This window comes from Agelaius phoeniceus, chromosome 5, assembly GCF_051311805.1.
Source record: "Agelaius phoeniceus isolate bAgePho1 chromosome 5, bAgePho1.hap1, whole genome shotgun sequence".
Classification (NCBI taxonomy): domain Eukaryota; kingdom Metazoa; phylum Chordata; class Aves; order Passeriformes; family Icteridae; genus Agelaius; species Agelaius phoeniceus.
The window spans coordinates 15,408,006-15,429,064 of record NC_135269.1 but is presented as its reverse complement, the minus strand read 5'-3'; the positions used below and the strand labels follow the sequence as shown (position 1 = coordinate 15,429,064).

At 42.3% G+C, this 21,059-nt stretch overlaps 1 protein-coding gene across 4 annotated transcripts in view; it reads left to right on the top strand.

Moving 5' to 3' along the window:
- The window catches only part of ITPR2 (inositol 1,4,5-trisphosphate receptor type 2), a 244,723-nt gene that overhangs the window by 12,374 nt on the left and 211,290 nt on the right, over window positions 1–21,059 (top strand). For all 4 annotated transcript variants that reach the window (XM_077178364.1, XM_054631153.2, XM_077178365.1 and 1 more), the window contains exon 2: window positions 16,453–16,523. In XM_077178364.1, the coding sequence (XP_077034479.1) occupies window positions 16,453–16,523 (71 nt within the window). The remainder of the gene's footprint in view (window positions 1–16,452; window positions 16,524–21,059) is intronic.

Sequence of the window (21,059 nt, the reverse complement as noted above, 5' to 3'; positions counted from 1 at the left end):
GTACAACAGAAATTTTTGACCACTTTGGGGGGAACTCCTCTTGATGCTTAAAATTTCAGATGTTTTCATTTTAATTTATCTGAGGAAGAAGTACATGATCAGTACTGTGCTGAGGCATCTTGAGAGCAGCTGGCACATCTTGCTGAAGGAATTAATAGGAATTAAATGTACTTTCATGGGTGCTCACAGATCTGGCAGCAACGGGGTCACCTTGATGCCTCACCCAAATTAACTCTTTGCAGATATTGCCTTAGGCAGAAGATCAAGGAACTATTTCAAGGAACGACTGCTGAAAAAGGCATTGCTTTTTCTTTCCTTCTCATAATTTGCAAAACCTTCTGAATAAAGTGCAAAACCTGCAGAATCACACACCTGATGAATGTATTGCTCCTGGAACAGATTGCAGATCAGCCAAAAGCTTTCACAGACCATTTGGGCTCTTACCATTTTGGGCTCATCTGAAAGCGTAGCATCCCCTCCAAGTGGCATGATCAAAGTCTTCTGATCTCATCAGGCAAATTTGGAATTTAGAAATGAGGTAGTACACAGGTGGTTATATTCATTCAGAAATTGTATCGTGGCTTTGAAACTGGGGGTGCTGGCAGAGTCATGGCTGATTTGCAAAATGTATGATTTGGTGGCATGTAAGCAGGAAGTGGGAAATGGTGCAGGAAATGTGACGTTGGCAAGACAGATAAAAGAGAGAGAGCACAGCTCAACAGTGTCTTATGGGGGCATCACTGGAGTGTGTGGCTGAGGAGCTGAGGGATTTTTTCTACCAGAGAACTGGTAGTTATAGCTGTCCACTGAGACAGTTGTGATTTATTTCACAAAATCACCCAGTGCTTGTGAAGTCAGGCACCAAAGGGCTCTGCAAATCCGAGAAACTTGGCTGAATGACTTGTAGATATAGAAACAAGGGTAAACCATCTATGGATCAAAGGAGAATTTGGAATTCCAAGTGTTTTGCTAAGTCTTTGAGACAGCAGGCTTTCAGAAAAGACACCCTATCTCAATGTGCCGGTAGAAAGGATCATTATGGACTTCTGCCTTCAACTCTCTCATTTTATTGATTCAAGGAAATGAGGGCACTGTGTCCCACTGCTTTTGAGGAATTTAAAGCAGGAGTGGATGTGAATATGAATTATACTCCAGAAGCTATTTTATTTCAATATAAAGCAAATTCCTACATCATTAAGAACTTTTAGGGTGATGTGGACTGTGTAGAAGATCAAACACTAGGCTGGAAAAACTTGTTCCAGCCTGTTCGGTAACATGAACATCTCTTGGATGGAATTTTATAGGAGAGCTTATGAAGTCCAGGGATTGACTGGATGTGAATGAGACATAATGAAATCAAGGAGAATTCAGTCCCAATTGCCCTTTGTGCCTCCTTTTCCTATGTAGTTGAAATAAGTGTTAAAATAGTCAACCCTTGTAGTGACAAGTGCATAGACTAAGAAGACCAAGTTCATGTCCAGATCAAGAATAAAGATCTCCAACAAGAGATGGATGGGGTGAACGCATTTTTTTCAGTAGCTGCTTAGCTGCTTTTCATCAGTTATCTCAGTTTAGCAGAGGTCATAGAAGAACTAAAGGAATTTTATCCCTTTAGCCTGAAAGGACTGAAAATATCATGTCAGCTCTTCTTTTCAATCACTTCAGTCCTCTGAGGATAACGAAGATATTGCATTCACAGGCTTGTCTGAGTGATGAAATGTCTTCAAGTATCTTCAAATACTGCCAGAGTGGTCTCTACACCTTGGTTGTGGGTATCTGTCTGTGGATGATGTTACTCATTGAAGGAACTTCAGAATTACTGTTTTGGCTGCATTTTGGTTGTTTTTATGTACTGGTAGCTTGAGGGATCAAATCTTGTACTTGTTTTCTAAGGATTGTTGAAGGCACTTATTATTTGTGTTAAAAAATTGGTGCAGGTCTTTTCTCCCTGACTTTTGCAGCCAAAAGAAATATGGATCTGTTTTGTAGGGTGGACCTTAAATACCTTCTGTAAGTTCTCAGTCCATCTCCATATAAAATGGGAATTGTTGTGAATGCAATGAGGTGTAGGTTATTTAATCTAGTTGAAGAGAAGAGGGAGGAGGATTTTCCTGTGCATTGTGAATATTGGTAGCTCTTCCTGTGTGGTTTGGTCCTAGTCTGGGGATGGGGGATTTTCCCTTTGGAGGCTGCTCTTCCCAGCTTAAAGTGGCACCTAGGTGTCCAGATGAAATTCTGTGTGTCTGGATTTCTGATTCATATCAGCCCTAATGTGGCAGCAGCTGCTTTCAAATGGGTCTTGCTTAGAGGTGATTACAGGGAGTGCTGTGAAGTCTCATTTTACTTCCTCCACCTTGGCTACAGTGTGCTAAGAGGAGGGGAAGTTGGATATTTGTGCCATCCGTTGTAGATACAGAACTGAGCCCTTGCTGGTCAGCTGTTTTCTGGGCACTTTGTTGCCAGAGTAAGTCAGCAGAATATCTGATTTAAATGCCATTGAAAGTCTGCTCCACAGCTATGACAGGATCTCTTCAAAGTTAGTTGGCAGGAACTTAGCAGAACTTTGGTGAGGTAAGTGCTGTGATACTTTTTTCTAATTTCAGGATGACAAGCTTTTCTGTTGTGTAAACACAAAGCTTTAAACACAAACAAATAGTTATTTTTGGTGCTCTTTTCCTATGACAAAAATTAAACTTAAAAGGTAAAAATAAACAAAAACATGTTCTAAAACATTTTCAGATTAAAGGTTAGAAAAAAGAAAGAACAAAGGCTCAAGCTCATTTCCAACTCACATAATTGCTGACACAAAGCTGCAGTCCAGCCAGATGAACAGCACATTGTGAGGTACAGGAATAATTTGTAGTCCTTTTAAGTAACCAGAGTAGCAAGCAGCATATATATATGGAATAAAGTGGAATAGAGCCTTGTCTCTGTTTCAGTTTTTCTAGGAAATATGATAATATTTAAGTTTAACCAATATCTGTTTCTATCTTAATGGATCACAAGAGAGCAGTTAACTTCTGATGTCTTATTTAGGAAGAATTTATATGTGAGTGAACTGTGGTGTCAGAGATGATTGTGTCTTTTGCCTTGGTGAATAGTTTTTCAAACCACCAAGGCTGTGGATGTACACTTGCTCTGCAAGCTGTTTTTTATCAGTGGTTTCACATTACTGCTCCCCATCAAAACAGTTTATGTGAGTGTTCTCAGCCCTCTCTAAGCAATATGAGCTCATATACTTAAGCAATTTAGTAGATGATTTGTGCTAACGGGGTTGACTGTTGCTTAGAGACCCTCAGGCTCTGAAAGGTTGTAATGTGAAATGAATGACCCAGATTAATGTTTACTTTTGCCCTTGTCTGCATTTGGGTCAACTTAGTTCTGTTATTGAATGTTGTGATCTGTGGGTCTTGTAACTCAGAGGAGTGTCAGGCTGTGGGCACACAGTTTGTGGTAGTTGGGAGTGGGGCTGTGGAGCCTCATCCCCAATGGCTACAGCTGTGCAGGACAGGGGAACAGCATTGAAGGTAATGAGCCATGGAGTGTCCAGGTGTGCTGACCAGTCACAAAAGGGAACAGAGGGCACACAGGTGCAGTGCATGAACGTGAGGGGTGTGAAAGGTTGGGCTAAAGAGCAAGAAGGGTGGCTGCTTGCAGCCTTCTGAAGTGACATGGTGTTACTCTGTATGGGTTGAAGCTTTCTGAAATTGTGTGATAACACTCTGTGTATCATGGCTGTCTCAACTGTGACTTGTGCTGCAATATCAGCTATGCTGTTTTATTTCCATCTGTCAAATCAGAAAATAGTGGAGAATTCTGCTCCAGAGAGGTGCTTGGGGCAAGGCTGGGATTTCTAGTCAGGGAGGAAGCTTGGGAAAAGCATGTCTGTTTTAGCAGGAGGCCAGACCTTCTTCCACTTAGGCTGAAGCGTCTCAGTGTCCTCTTAAACGGAAGTGTTAATCAAAATATAGCAGACTAATTGTTTATGTGAGTGGATGAGATTATCCCAGACAATGTGGTGCTGTTTGACTTGGAGAAGGAACTGTGTAACTGTATGCAAAGCTGCACCACACTGATAGACGATTGGCTTTTTGATTAGGTCATAAAATCTGGGGAGGTGATAAAAATGGAGCTGATTTTTGGGTGGGGTGCTCTGCTATCTTTTCAGATCAGCTTATAGCTGTGGAGTATTATTGACTTTGCACAAGTGAATAGGGACTAGTAGCTGAGGCAGTGGGCAGGTTTTTAATCTTAATGTGCCAGGCAGCAGGTTAAGCTCTTGTGATAATGTGTCCGAGAGCTTTGGGGAGTGATAAGGAAAAGGTTAGAATAGTTTCACAGTGCTAAATATTATTGCACCATGTTAGATTAGAACTCTTTAAATGGGGGTTGTTTGTACCAATTAGTTTAACTTGAAAGTAGATATGAGCTTTGGTGTGCTTGTTTTTGTGTCCAGGTTCCCTTTGCAGAGAGAGCGTGCAGTAGTGGTTGCTCCTACAAAATCTCTATGGGAACAGAGGTGTAATGAAAATAAACCTCAGGATCTCAGGCTTGCCTGTAATTGCATTTATGCCCTTGCACTGACACAAAGAGATGGAATACACAAAACACCCTGAAAAGCACAATGCCTTCTTCCTGAGCAGAGCTGCTGAAATGTATCCCATTTACTTTGCTCTGGCCAGAGAGAGCTGACATCTCTAAAAAGGGAATCAGGTGGCTTTCAGTTGCATTTCTGCATGGTCCCCACCATCCTGGTTGAGAGCTGGTCATGCAGGAGTAAGGAAGAGTGACCACTTAGTCCATCACCCATCACATTCTGACCTTGCTCCAGTTCCTTGTGGGAGTTGCATGGTTCTCTTCAAACCAGGTAATTTATTTTCTCCTGTCATCCCTCATACTGTTTCTGTCCCCCTCACTTGTGCCTTGGAGCCCTGTGCCATCTCACTGCCAGCCTTTCCCACACCCCCCTGTTGCTTGAGGGCACCAAGAACTCCTTGCAAGACAAGCTAGAGCCCCGTATGCTCAGCCAGGGCTCTGCTCTGTGTGCAGAGGAGCTGATCCCAAGGCTGTCCCTCTGCCATGCCTCCTGCCCAGCCCGCCAAGCAGCTGCTTGCCCAGTGCTCTGACAGGTCCTGCCGGTGAGTGGAGAAGGGGAAATGTTATTTTTTCCCATGTATACAATGAAAGGAAGCGCTGTAATAAATGGAGTGAGGTAAAAAGGCTTTCCCGGCACATTACCTTCTAACACTTCTTCATCCTGTTTCTCTGCTCCAGGTCCCACTCTACTGTGGGGAGCAGGACTGAATTCCCCACAGCTGGCTTCTGCCTGCCCTCAAGGCCTGGCTTCCTCAGGCAGGGAAAGCCCTGCTTTGTCCTGTCAAGGGGATGAAGGATGTCTCTCCCTTGGAGCTGGGTAGAGGAGGGTCTCTTGCACCTCAGTGCACTGGAGCTGGTGTAGGGAAGTGCTATTTCATTGCTAATATAGCAAAAGGAATAACAAAGTCTCCAGAAATTATGTAAAAGACAAGAGGGGTGGGTGGGAGGGTGGAGAGAGGAAACACTTGGAGATGTCTGCAGTGCTTCCTGTTTGCTTCTGAAAATTATGAGTCAGATCCCCCAGAAACAAAAGAGAGGGGTTTGAAAAATGGTGAGATTTAAAAAAAGTAATCATGCGTGCATCTGTTCTCTTGGTCTTCTAGTTTTTGAGCTCACAGAGCTGGAGGCCATTTTTCACATTTTTCAGGGCAGTGGTGACAGCAAGGAACACACATTCTTTTCCAGTGAAAGTAGAGGGATTTTTAATATCTCTCAATGCAGCATCAAGAAAGAGACCAATAGTAACGATACCAAAGTTCGTATGGTTTGGAATAAAATTTGTGATAGCATCACAGTTCTTCTAGAGTTGATTGCTTTGGCTTGAAGAGGTGTAACCCGGCTTTGGCTTGGTTAGATGTAACCCTGGAGCTGGTTTGCCTTTGCTTTCTGAGGTATATACTTTGGCACAGAAGGGAGAAGGTGCATTGTGTGTGCCCAGATTGTGTTTGATACTGATCCAGAGGGAAGAACCGTGCTCCTTTTTCCCAGGTCAAACACAGTCTGCATCTTTAAAACCCATGGATTCTGTGGGATTTGTAGCATGAGTGCTGATAAGTGTATGTGTGTACAGCAGGATTGCACTTAAAAAGGAAAAATGAAGTGGATATCATTGTTCCACTTATCACCAAGTGCAGGCTTTTCTAGAAAACCTGATTTCTTTGTTTCGCTGCCAGTTAATTCCCAGTATATATATGTAAGTGATAAAAGACTCCAGTTTTCCCAGTAGAAAGTGATTATTTGCAGGTGTTTTTCCTCCATTAAGGTGTAAGGATAAGCTGTGCGAGGAGACCTGGAAGCATTTCCTTCAGCTGAAAAGAATGCTGCTGAACTGGAGGGCCTGAAGGTAGAAGGCCAAACTCATTTCTTTGTGACAGAGCTTGTTGTTAAGACACACCTTAGAAGGTGATCTGACTGACAGGTGACAGCACAGCCAGAGAGTCAGAGCTCCTTAGTGCTCAGCAGAGTCATTACTGAGAGCTCAGGTGGACCAAAAAAAAAAAATCTGTATTAATAAATAAACACCTGCACTTGTGTGTTCTGGCTGCTGGATGCAATAGCCTGTACTGCTGTAAGTGTTTTCTGGAGTGATTTTTGCCACTTATGCTGTCCCCAGACCCTGTGCAGGGATGGGCCTGGAGGTGTCCTGGAGGTGCTCAGCCACCCTGGTTAGAATGCTGAGCTCTGCTGAGCAGATGTGGGGCTTTCTGTGCCTCAGAGCCTGGGAGTCCTTGGGCATGTGAGATTGGCTGTTGTAAGTGTAGCCTCCTGGTGGGAGATTCCAGCCTGCCTGGTGGTTGGTTTGAGAAAGGTCTGAAACAGTTTTGAGATGTGAATCTGCTTTTTATGTCATTTTCCTGCTTTAAAATGATGGTTATGAAAAGTTCCCACAAGTAGATCAGGCTCACACCTGTCCCCTTGCACAGAGGTGACTGTTTTGCCACACTGCTTGTGGCTGCTGTTTCGTGACTCTCCTACTTCCCAGCTCCTTCCACCGTGGCTGGAGCATTCCCAAGCATTTCCTCTCCAGGGTTCTGCTCTGTGCTGTACGTGGGACTCGCTCAAGCGAGTGTGTACAGGTCGGGGTAGGTGTGGCAAAGGGCTCCAGAGCAGCTCCCAGCAACTGGGAAAGCAGCTCTGAGACAATCTGGAACAGCTCCCAAAATGATCTCTCCCTGTAGGAAACTGGCTCTTCTCAGTTTTAAAACAAGTAAATAAAGTCACTGTGATTTCTCAGCTGTTGTTTTTTTTTTTTGGAAGGTTTTTTTTAACTTGCTGCTGAAGAAAGAGAAGACCAAAGAAAATGCAAAAATACCTGGGCAAGCTGCAAAAATTTGTAAACATTTATTGTTGCAAAGTGAAAATAAAAATCATACAATCCTTTGTTGAGAGAGTTGGAGCACATGTTGATATGGAGGTATTTCCTGTGCACAATTCTCATTGCCACCGGTGAGAGCTGGACACATCACAGGGTGAGCAGACCTTGTTCAGGGAATTCCTGCCAGCCAAAGTCATTGTCCCCAAGGGCAGAAGTAAAGGCTGAAACCAGCAGCAGGATTTTGGGAGCTGGATTGCGTGCTGGCTACAAGCTTGGTGGTGGTTATGCTGTTCAGCCTGAGAGCTTTTATCTGAGGGCAAAACCAGGCAGCACTGTAATTCCAGAGCAAGGGGGTGGTCAGGAAAGGTTCCTGTTCCCATTGTAAAGCCCAGATTTGCACCCAGTTCCAGGATATGGCACATCTCATGGAAAGGGGCTGTGGCTGGGGGAGCTCAGGATGTGTTGTATGAGTGTGCTTGGACGGTTTCTGTGGCTGCTGAAGGAAGGTGCACTAAAGGAGGGGTATAAAAAGCACTGGGCCAGGCACTGAGTTGCTGCAGAAAAGGGTTGTCTGACTAGTTTCAGTGGAATTATATGTGTTCACACTAGCCTGGGACTTGTCCCCATTGTTCATCTCTGAAATGAGGTGAGCCCTTTCTTTGTTTGGTACCCTAACATATAAAAGTGTTTGTAACATGGAGGGTTTTGTTATCTGTATTGTCTGAGAAATTGGAGTTTTTTAATTAAGCAAAAAATAAGGCATGTAAAATTTGCCTCTCCTATGTAAAATAAGCACTGCAGAATGTGTAAAATGTCAGCACTTTGGTTGAGCAATGTTTTCCACTCACATTTTTACATAGTGTGACATGGGTTGGTCTGCTGGATTATTGTTGTTTGTGTTACAAAATGGAGAAAGAACTTGGATCGTTTTCCAGGATTTACATTCCAACCTGTGTTTGCTGGATTGATAGTTTTTTCATGTATATTGGTGTATGTATATATTTTTGTATGCATTTGTTTGCCTACATATGTTGTCATTCTAGATGCTGAGGTTTATTATAGGCCTTACAGTAGCATCTGAGGCTGGTTTGTCTTCTTAAACAACAATATTTTTATATTGTGCTATTTCAGCAAAGTTTCTTAATTTTCTTTCTTTGCTTATGCTTCCTTTCTACAGCAAGTGTTGCCATTTTGATGAGTAGGTGTGACTGCCTTCATTACAGGGATGAAGTCACTTTTTGATCACTGGACAGATATTGGCATTTCTCAACAGTGTTTTTCTGGATAAATCTCTCCATTTTCATTAAGTGCTGGTAGCAGTGAACAATCCAGCCTTTCTGACTTTTATCAGCACATAGTTCTTCAAAGCAGTCCTTTCAAGTGGCCATTCAGAAATATGTGCGAAGGTGAGAAAAAAACCTCAAATTTTTCTGTTGTAAACTAGATGCAGAATTTATTTTAATTTGGATTATTTTCCCTATGCTGCTGGCTTAGCTTTGTTGTCTATGGCTGAATAGGTAACTCTGCAATGAGTTCTGCTTGGTTCTGGGATGCTGTTACTAGGATCTCTTTTCTGAAGTCACTGTGTACCATGGAAATTTAAACTGCTCAGTCTGATAGGGACCACTTAGCTGCATGCCTAAAAATTCACGTAAAGATGCAGGGTTGCTTCTGACACCCTCATTTTTAGTTTACAGTAGTCCCAGTGTCACTGTTTCTAATGTGTGTTAGGTTGATATACCTAGTAATTCTACTTTATCTGTGCTTTCTTACATTGAGACAACTGAGTTGCAGATCTGTTATGGGTGGTTGTAAGGTGTGAGCAAGCAGAGTTAAAGTCATGTGTATAATCTTGATTTAAATCTAAGTTTGGGCCAAATCCTGGCCTTGTTACAGTATTTGCATTCCATATGTAGTTAGGTGGATTAAGTGGAAATGCTGAAGAGGTTAGATTGCAATTAAATCTTTGATGAATGACCCTCTGTGTGAGGTGCTGACACTGCTGCTTCTTTAAACTTCATCCCTCAGGGTAGTTCTGGGAAGCTGGGATGATGGGGCTGAAATCCTGGCCTCAGAGACATCAGTGGAAATTTTGTCCATTCAAAGACAGCCAAGATTTCACCAAAAAGGAAAATGTTAGTAGTAAAAAAAATTGTCCAGTCCTCCAGGTGATGTGCATTATTATTGGGTCTGTGTTCTGCAAGCCACTAAAGAAAGCCTTCAGAAAGCTTTCCTAATACTTATTTTATAATTTCAGCTTTTTTAGCTTTAATACAAATTTCACCCAAAAGAGGGTTTGCCTGTGGAAGGGTATTCCAATTAAATGCCTTTAGGCTGTCGTAACATCCTTGTAGGATAGACTCTTACTTTTCATATTAAAAATAAAATAGAAAAGAAACAAAGGAAGAAATCAACCATTTCCTTGGGTTTATGGGAATGTAATTTGTTTATCAAAGGCACTGAGACAGACTGAAGCCAAAACCTGCCTGGGAGCAGAGTGCCAGTGTTGTAGAGAAGTACAGCAGGACTGGGTGTGCCTGGGGAGGGAGCTGGGTGGGATAGGCTGGCACACCTCCTCCCATTGCCAGTTCCCTGTGGAATCACAGAATATCCTGAGCTGCAAGGACCCACAAAGATCATTGAGTCCAACTCCTGGCCTTGCACAGCCTCAGGAATCACACCCTGTGCCAGAGAGCATTGTCCAAACACTTTTTGAGCTCTCTCAACCTTGTGACTGTGACCAATTCCCAGTCCCCTTTTGGCAGCAGAATATAGGTGTGCTTGGCACCACTGAAAATGACTTGATGTATGTTGTATTGATATGAGGATCTTGAAATACTGTGCAAATGCTCATTTGCTTGGCAAAAATCAGTATGTCCAAGTGTAGCTCTGTACCATTTTCTTGGTGCATTAATGGCTTACCTATTACACAGGCCAAGAAAATTGCAAAACTGAGACTAAAATCTAAGAACTATGCTTTCTCCCTTCCTCTGCAACCTCCAAATAACATTTTATTCCTTTGTAATAATTTATTTTAGCTCTGATCTTATAATTTAATGGAAATTGCACAATGTTTTAAATGTAAATATAGCTATAAAAAGGATAAACAAGTTCTACCGAACAGAAGCTTTTGCAATCTAAAAGCATGATTGGATACAACACAATACAATAGAATAACAAAATGACATTCAGGATTTATAGCTGGATTACTTAATTGAGCAGAAAAACTTCTGCTTTTACTCCCTCTCTCTTGACATGTAAGCCTGCAGGTACAGTTACAAGAATATATGAATGCACTATCAGATAAGGGAAAAAACTTTAGGGCTAATTATTTGTGCAGTTATTAGTGCAAATGTGGAGCTGCCTGCTTGTATGGTGGTGTTTTTATTTCCCACTATGTGCTTGGGATTGTGCTTTCTGCCCTTGTGTCTCCACACCATTTGCTAATACAAAGTGACGCAGACAAGTGTTTTTGGGATGGTGGGAATGGCTGAGTGCTCCTGCTCTGTGAGTTCAGATAAAATGCATCCACACCTTGTGTGGAAGATTGTTCATGATGAAATTTGTCTGCTGTTTTAGACACCTTCAGGAGTTTGGAATGTTTTACATGCATAGAATTTTGCTTTCCCAGCGTAAGGGTATTTATTAAACAGCTCCTTTCAACCTGTTTTGTGCTTTGTGTTTGTGGCAATTAAAATTTGTTCAGGAAGGAAACTATAAAGCTCCTAAGGTTTGAGGCAGGCAGGAGCCAGACTTTCTTGTCTCTGTGCTGCTGTACCTCACTGGTATGAAGTGAAGTTCTTAAAATATTGTGTTCTGCTATCCTCCCATTTGTTGAAAGCGCTTTTTAGCATGGAATCTTCTGAAGTTGTACAGAGGTTTAATAACCCTTCTATAAATGCAAGGAAGAGCCTTTTTATTTTCTGCTTGGGCTGGGATTAATCTAGGGGACCCTAAAAGATGTGAAAAGATGATGGTGAAAAATTTGGCATTGGAAACAGACAGGAAAAGGACACATTTCATACAGGGTTGCTAATCATAGAGCTGTAAATGATTTGAAGCAGGACTGGTAGTCAGAAAGGAATATGAACTCACATTTTGGGAAGGGTGAGGTAGGATGACTGTAGATTTTTGGCAGGAGACCACTTGAAGCACACAAGAAGTGGGCTGACCTAGATGCCTGATAAGAGGCTCAATGAAATGAAAAGTGGGTGGACTTGGAGAAGAACTGGGTGGATCTGATTGTTTTGGCACTTAGGTATTTGATGTTTGATTTCCAGGGCAGCAAAATTTTAATCACCTATTGTTCATTATTGGTTGGTTTCTTAGTGGTATGACTCTCATCTCTCTTCCCGAGTGGGTGCTGGGATGTGTGGAGCACAGGAGAGGCTTCGTGCTGCAGGGAGGAAAGAAGTGTCCTGGGTGGCAGGTGCTCTGGAGGAACATTTCTGTGGAGGAGGTTGTGTGAAGGGAAATCTGAGGAGCAAAGTGAGGGAGGCTTTGTGGGCCGCTCTTTTGTTCACGGGGGGATGTTGAGGTTATGTGGTCTTGGGATGGAACCTCAGCATTCTTTGTGAACAAATTTGTTGCTGGGCTCCACTGGCAGTTAAAATGTCCAGCTTCTCTTGCTGATGCCTGTTACCAACTGTGCCCCTCTTCCTGCTGCTGCCCAGGCCTTGTGCTGCTCAAAAAGGCAGTGAAACTATGATACCATTAAGAGAATAAAAGCTGAGCAATGTGTCTTGCATTGAAGACATTGCCTCTAGCTTAGTTTATTCAGCTTTTTGAGGAGTAAAATACTTCATAGATGTATAAATAGTACCAAATGTATAATAGACATCAGCAGCTGGGTCTTGTATTTTTAAACAAGTTACACACATGTGTGCAGTTCCACCTATGGGAGAGTCTGTGCTTGTGTTTATTCAGGTATTGTATATATTGTATATATACAGGTATTCAGGTATTGTATATATTGTATATAATACAATACCTGAATATATTGGCTATGATTACTGGGTGGAAATCTCTGTTGGTAGGAAGAGACAAAATACATTTCAGGATGGTATTTTTGAAACTCAAGATATAAAGCTAAGATAAATAATATGTGGCTGCTTTTTTGACAATCTAAAAAGCATCTTATGTTATGAAAGAGACCTAAAATTCATGAAACCCACCATAATTCCTTTCCTGTTGTTTTCTTACATTGGTGTTTGTGCTTTGAGAATTCAACTGTATCTCAGTAGTAAATCTAAAATAACTCATCACTGGGAACAGTCCTTCTAGGATTACAGCTGTACAACTATTCCTTGACTCTTGCACTACATCTTCAAGTTCCTAGAAACCTTTTGGGTATTTACCTTTAGCCTGTGTTAGGTAATCAGGGGAGCTTGCAGGACACAAAGACTGATGGAGCATATATGATTCCTATCTATGAACCCAGGCACCATTATTACCATTAGACTTTTCTGCCAACATACTTTGCTTATCAGTTATACTTCTGTTGCTCAGTCCTGTTCCTCCTTTGTGTCCTTCCTCCCATTTCATCACAGAAGAGGCAGCTTCAACTCCACCAGATGATGGGAGGAGAGGAAGAGAGGTGCACAACTCTACAGGATCATGCTCTGACCACTTGACATGAGGCAGAGCTTTCTTCCTGTGCAGTGACCAAGTACTGAACAGTTTGTCCAGAGAGGGTGTGGAGTGTCCTCTCTGGAGATCTTCCAGAGCTGCCTGGGCACAATCCTGTGCTCTGGGGTGGCCCTGCTGGAGCAGAGAGATGGGACCAGCTGCCTGCCCCACTGTGGCTCCTCCCACCCTGACCCATCCTGGGTGATTTTGTGATGATAGCAGAGAGTTGAAACTGCCTTTACTTCCCCCCTGCCTCTGTGGAGAGGCACACCTTATCTCCTAGGCATTGCTTCAGGTAGCTCCAATTCTTGTTTAATGAGCCTTTGTACACTGTAGCTGTGTACACTTCTGTACATGTGAGGCCTTAATGGCTTAAACACCTGCTGGTCTGTGAGGCTGGCTGCCTGTGGCACAATGATGAGGAACTGCCCTTGCTAGCCCTGCAGTGAGTGGAAAAACTTCCCCTGGCTTCAGTGGGAGAATGCCTGGGCATCTGTGACAAGCAATCCCATGAGCATTGTTGCTTTCAGACCCTAATTCTGCAATTACTGAATACAAAGGGCCATGCGTAAAGTCCAGGGGTGTAATTACTGTTTTGACTTTCCTGATGATTTATCTTAGGCACTACCAAGGAATTGTACAGCTTAATTACAGCAGTTACATGGAGGGATTGTGCAAACCCCAGGTATTTATTGTGTTCAGGGGAGAACTGGCTCAGCTAGAGATCATTTCATGCATGTGCAGGGATATCCTTTGTCATTTATGTACTGCCAATGAATGGAAAACTGAAATGCAGTTGTGTTGTACGTGTCAGGTGCTGAATGACAGCAGAGAGCACAAAGCAGTATTGTCTGTGGTCCAGCTGAGGAATTAAACCCCTTGAAGTTTGTTAAAGCTTCTCTGATAGTACCATGGTTAAGTGGCTTGAATATTTGCACCATAATTTGGATCAGTGTTTACATAGCTTGCACATTTTATGGTATAATACAATAAATTCTGCCTTTATCTGAAAAGCCTAGTCTGGTGCACTTTGGCCTCCTATTCAAACCTACAAGCAAGTGATCTTAAAACCTGCTGTGGTGTGGTCTGACAGTCATTGCAGGTGCCCAGGACCTTTTGCAGCCAAGCTTCTTGTTTGGTTTCACTCATCTCAAATGGATTTGTTAGCAGGTTACAAAGGTTTTGAATTGCTGCTTGTTTAACGCAGCCACCTCGCAGGTGTCAGTAACAAACCATCAGCTGCTTTTGGCTCGCTATAAAAGTGGGATTTGAATATTTTAAATTGTGTGTCAGAGGAAGTGGTCTGTGTTTGAAGAGCCTCTTGTGTTCCCCTCCACAGAGCGGGCTGAAGTCTTGCATCATGTGGAATGTGCAGCTCAGCTCTCCCTACGGTACTGTAACAAGCACCTCCAGAGTAAACAAGGAGCTGTTAGCCTCCCTGAAGGTCATGCAGCTGGAATACAGGATCAATGGCATTATGGGCAAATGCTGGGGATTAAATTGTTAATTTAGTAACTGCTGAATAAACAAAGCAATACTTTCCTGAGATTTTTGTTCTGTGTTATAAGAAACAAAGACGTGAGAAGCTGGGGTGCCGAGCAAGGGCTTAGGAGGTGATGTTCCTGCTCTGTCATGCCACTGCCCTGATACATGTCAATCAACCTTTCTGTGCTCTGATTTTGTGTCCATTGGATGGGAGCAGCACCAGCTCCTTTTTCCTTTGTCTTCTCTGATGTCTTTGGTTCCTGAATGCTGCCCAACTCATTTATGGTCCTTATCTTTGTGCCTTTAGAGAATGGTGAGCAGCAAGTGATTGGTATTAATTGTTGGATGTCTGTTCTCTGCAAGGCCAGTGTGTTTGAGCACTGCAGCTGGCTGGCTCAGAGAGTGTGCAGGATCTCATTTGTTTGGCTCAGCACCAACACCTTGTTTTCTATCTGGCTTTTGCTAGAGTAACATGCCATGGTGAAAGTTTTGCATTTCACCCACAGTTGTTGTCATGAGGGTGTACAAGTTGTCACCAAAGAACACAGGAGATTCCTTGTGAGTTATGGTTGACTTTTCAATATGCCTCCATCCTGACAGTGCTGAAGGTCAAATCTTATGGGTTCTTCCTTAAAAACCTTCCAGGGATTTTGTTGAGAGTGAGAAGTACTCCTTGGCATAAAAACCCTTTGGCAAAGCTCCTGTTTAAGGTAATCCTTTCCAGTCAGTTACTCCAGGTTTTAGGTGCTGTTTACAGGAAGATTTGGCCTATTAGAACATGGACAGAATGCAGGATGCCTGCAAGACTCTTCCCGAGTCCTGCTTTCCAAACCTCACTCTGTTCTTTTTAAGCCTGGCCTAACCTAGACTGTGAAGAACACAACTCCCTAAGGCCCCCTGCTCACTCCTGAAGCTGTTTCTTCAATTCCCCCTTCCTCACTGACACCACATGTTTGTATCCAAGTCTGTAATGAGATTGGAACTGCTGACTTCCAAAATTCTTCGTCATTTTTGCTTCTGGGAGCTGCAGCTACAGTGGAGACTTTGTCATCTTGCTAGAGGTAGAAAACTCACAGGTGTGCTGGGGGATTGGCCTCGCTGTGCTTGTGGCTGGAGGCAAAGCTTTCACCAACTTGAGTCAAAGCTGAATGCATCTATTGTGTAACTTGGCTGAAGCCAATTTGTGCTTTTTATTTCAATTTCCAACAAAAGTGCTGCTAAGAATGTTGCTGTGAAGTGGCAGGGCAGTAGTGTGTCCTTAAACATGATTTTCCTGAATAATTGTTTGAAATGGGCAAATTATTTACAGGATGCTTCCTGAAAGGAAGCTGAATTTATGTCTAGGAAGTTCTGAGATAAGTTTAACAATTCATATTTTAAATTTTATTGTTTATTTAACTTCTAAAATATTGCAAGAAATATATTTGATTTGTCATCTAGATTTTGTGCTGTGGATTAAAGAATCCTTATTCATTTTAGCACAGGAAAATGTGATCACAGCTGAATCTTAATTCCACATGCCTCCTCAGAGGAAAAAAATGGGAAATGGTGAAGAAGAAAATCTGACAGCTGCAGAGAAAAAAAACTGTTTCTGATTGAGGGTTAATGGCTCAGATGAAGGAAAACATAAATTTTACATGGAACATCAATGTATTTGGTGTGAAAAAAGGGATTTTAACTGGATTTAAATGAAGTGGGATCTGAAACACAGACCATAATTTAGTGCTGTAGAAGAAATCCCTCTCTGGAAGGAAAATGTAGACTTTCTTGGTTATGCTTAGTAACTGAATAACAGAATTTCTGAGGTATTTTTTCTGTTACACTGGAAAATGTGGAAGCTTTTGGATCTGTGGTGTGGCAGGCATGTCTGTGCATTTATAAACATTGATGGCATGTTTTAGTGAGTGTGATAACTTTTGTTTTTCTAGGCTGGTGGATGACCGGTGTGTGGTCCAGCCAGAGGCCGGTGACCTTGCCAATCCTCCAAAGAAGTTCCGAGGTCAGTAACTGGGGATCATTTCTCTTCCATGAACTACTGATGCTGTTCTACCTCCTTGGGCACTTTTACCATGGGACTTCCCAGAGGATTTGTGGACCCAGGGACTGAATTTCAAACTGGAACATGAATGGCAGATTTTGAGAATGAATTACAAAATTTTCAAAAGCACAAGAGGCAGTAGAAAATATGGGGAAAGGGACTGAATTTTCCTGCAGTCCAAGAGTTACTTGCTTTGTTCTGCACATTGAACAATGATCCCCTGCTCTGTGACAAACTCTTTGCTCCAGCCTTGCTCTCACTGTAAATGGGAAAGACACTTGTGAGGTCCAAAGCTACTTGAGCTGATGAATTGTTTATTTTCTTTTCAAGATAAGATACCATTTTAAGGAGTACCCCCAAATATTTTGTCAGCTTTTTGTTTTGCTTTTGCTTAAAACAGTATTATTTTTTTCAACTTGACCTTGTAGACTTGGATAATTCTGCTGTTTTGCTTATTGGAAAAAAATAACAATGTGCTGACAACTTCTAGTTTTTACTTCTTGACTGCTAAAAAAGTACTCATAGCTGTGCCAGAGCAGAGCCTGATCCAGGCCTCTTTTGGCTTAAAAGGGCTTGGATTCACACTGGTTCTGAGATAAAGAGAGCATGACTTCCCTGATTTAGAGCAAGGGAAATGTGTTTCATGGCTGTTTGTATTTATTTTCAATGATCTTTAAGGTCCCTTCCAACCCAAACCATTCTATGATTGTCAGGGGTTCCGCTGACATCTTACCCTTAGTATTTTATTTGCAGTGTTTATGTATATGCTACTATTGCAAAAAATAAAGCATTTAAAACATCAGGAGAGTGAAGTTCTGCTTTCCCAGAGAGTTCAAGACTTTTTTCCATTATATATTCAGGAAACATCAGCAGTTGGTTCCAGTTCCAGCTGTGAGCGTTCAGCACGCTGGCTGAAAGTGAGGATGCATACTTAGAAACTAACAAACAGTAATAAATTTCAGTCCCCGGTGTGACTGAATAACTTTAAAGCAGAGCTGAGGGTAGCATCCAGTGTGGCTTTCAGGCTGCATAACTGTGATTTCACCCCCTCACTGGCTGCAAGCGACTCACAGTTTCCAGGTTGCACAAAATATCAGGTGGGGATTCTTTGGATGATATTTCTGTCACTGGACTACCCTGATGTGTTTCTAAAGTTGACCATATCCATGTTTCTAGATGAGACCAAGGTCACTGGGGAAGATTTGTGATAGGATACACCCAAATGCCTACAACTAGGGATCTCAAAAAGACAGCCATAATTTTTTCACTGTCTAGTGTTTGAGGGCTTGATTTTATAACTTCAGCACATTAAAGTTATTTTCTTGCAGCTCTGTGTTGTTAATTTCTAACTTCAAAAGGCAAAGAAAGAAAAAGTTGTTAAGTTTCTGTGTTGATGATTTGGGCACTTTGATGCAGGGTGGAAGCTGATTGAGCTCCCAGCACCGATGATTTGCCATCAGTGGTGGCAGCACATGTGGAGCAGATGTCAGAGGGGGATGGCACACTGACAAATGTACAGCTGTTTTCTGCTGCTGGGGAAACCAAGGTCCTTCCTCTTGAATTACATCCCAGCTTCTGTAGGGGAGTGGTTTCCATTGGTTGTGGACAGTTTTGGCTCTGTCCCTTATTGTAACCTCTGTCTATTGCTTGCATAACACATCCCTTTATCTCCAGTTGCCTCTGCTCCCTCTTCTCCACAGCATCAAACCTTTCATTTCCTCTAACTCAGATCCTCCTCTTTTTGGGGATTCCCTCTTCTCTCTCTCCCTCCTTGCCCCAAAACTTTTTAGTAGCTACTCTGCTCCTGCCTGCTGCTGCTTAGCTCCTTTTGCAGTCTTTCTTCCAGTCACTCATTAGTTCTCTCTTCTTTATAGTGCTCCATAGCCTAATTTTGGGACTGCTGACATGGTGGTAGCATGCAAATTTGGATGAGCTGCAACACAGAATGATTTGGATTGGAAGGCACCTTAAAGCCCCTCTCATTCCAACCTCCTGCCTTGAGCAGGAACACCTTGCACTATCCCAGGATGTTCAGAGCCCCATCCAGTCTGGCCTTGGGCACTTCCAGGGGTGGGGCAGCCACAGCTTCTCTGGGCAACCTGTGCCAGGGCCTCACCACCCTCACAGGGCACAATTTCTTCCTTATACTCAATCTAAATGTAGCCTTTTTCAGTTTGAAACCATTCCCCGTTGTCCTGACGCTCCAGGTCCTTTTAAAAAGTCATTCTCCATCCAGCTTTCTTGTAAGCCCCCTGAAGGTACTGATAGGTGCTATAAGGTCTCTAACACCTGTAGGAAAGAGAAACTAAATTAGTGAAAATATAATTGTTGCATTAATTTATGCAACCCACCTTTCTATAAAAGCATGGCTATAGTGCTAGGGACATTAAATATCACATCAGCTTCAAGTATCCATAAGCAGTGTGTGTTCAGGAGGATGCCTGCAGGAAAGATAAACCTATCATTTGGATGTTTTCTCCTTCATCCTTTAAGTCAAATTCCAAGTGTGAGAATAGCAGGAGCTTTGCTGAGAGCCCAGCAGAAACTTGCTGTCTAATTGACATTTAGTGCCTTGAACCTCAGAGGTGTCTCTGCCATGATAGCAACCAAAGTACATCTCTGCGATGCTTTGCTAAATTTCTTAGCTCTGTTTAGAGCCCTGAGGCAAAAAAGTTTCTAAGTATTGCTCTTATAATCAAGAATCTAAGCAAAATCCATATTTTTCTCCCCAAGAATCTTCTGGGAAATAGCTTTAAATTAAAGCAGTAAAGTTAACAAACCAAACAAAAACTGCTTTAAGTAGGTTCTTAACATGAAAGGAAGACTTAGGCATGAATGATTAATTCTGAAAATAACATCTAAGAGCAGGGTGAGTAGGGCCTCTTCACTAATAGGAACTGCTGTCTGTATGGTTTACAATGTTTTTATCACTGATAGCTGAACTGGCGTTGATTTAAGGTTAGAGCACGACCTGGGAGTCAAAGAAGTATGAGAAAAACATGTTTCTAACAAGATGTTTAGATTTCAAGTACTGACTCTGAAAATTAATATCAGAGAGGACTGTGTTTGCTCTTTTTTGGTAATATTTTATCAGCCCTTTCCCCAGTGGGAGGGACAAAAAAGAAAGATTGTGGTTTTGACTTGTATCTCCCCTCCAGGGTTCACTCAGAGATCAAATCAAGGTACTGAGCTGTTGGCCTGAACTGAAAGCCTATGTAAAGAGGTGTCCCAAAATAGCAGTTTCATTTTTGTTATGTGTTTACTTTCTTTTTTTTTTTTGAGTGGGTGGTTGCTATTCTGGTTGTTTCAGAACATCCTGCAGTGTGGAGGGTTGTTAAGCTAAGGAAAGATGTGGTTGCTTCTCATTTTGTGTCCATATGAAGAAGCTGTGCTCCCCATTCCTCCCCAGTCACACTGGGATGAACCTGGAGTGGCTCTGTGTTCACCAGGGTGCACATCCAGATTTGCATCAGTGCAAAGGAGGGTGGAATTTGGTCCCACATGTTCCTGAAGCCTGGTGAAAAAACCCCACAGAACATTCACTGTATTGCATTGAAGGGACTGATCAAACCAGGTGCTTCATGTCTTAATTCCAGCTGAAGCTGGTGAGATCCAAAGCACTGAGTGTGGTGATGGAAATGCTTACTGTGCTGCAGGGCTGGGTTCACAGAGGTTGGCAAGAACAGCGTGTGCCAGGAGTTGTGTGCCTCTGAAGAAAAGCCACATCATGAGCCACACAACTGCAGGTTTCCTTAGTCTGGGACCCCAAACACTCCAGCTTGATGCTCCTATCTCCAGTGGGAAACACTTTCAGCTTCCAAGGTGTAATATAGCACAGATGAGACCGGATTGTTGATCAAGGAAAAGGAGCATGAGTCTCATTCCTATTTTAAATGTAAAATTACTTAAGTTTTTAAACTGGTCTAAACTTTCTTACTTGTAACTTGTATTACTTTGATTTCTTGAGGCTTCTGCAGTGAAAGTGATGCTGGTTCCTAAATACCCTGCTTTGCCTTTCAGGTTTTAGTCTGATCTAAGGTTTTTCTTATTTTTTCTTCTCTCCCTTCCATTACCTTTCTTTGCACTCTCTCCTTTCCTCTTCCATCTGCCATTTTTCTTTTTACTTGCCCTCTACGTAATTTTTGTTTATCCTTTTATTTTCTTCTTGTTTCCTCCAGTTCCATAATTGCTTTAATTTCCTTCTCTTTCTTGTTGTCCTGCCTAGGAAACTTTGTTGCCCCACTCATCCATGTTTTTCCCTTTTCATTTTCACATTTTCTTTTTTACCTTTTCGTCCATTTTTTTTGCCCAAAGCAAGTAGATTTGTACACTCTGTGATTTTATAGCCCTGTCACTTTCACTTACCTATTTCTCTGGTTTTAGTAAAGCCATGTGATAATTTCTCTAGTTCTGCAAACCAAAGAAATCTTCCATGATGGATAAGAGTTGAATTTCTAACACTTAAAAAAAACAAACCCAAGAGAGGGCAGGGAGAGA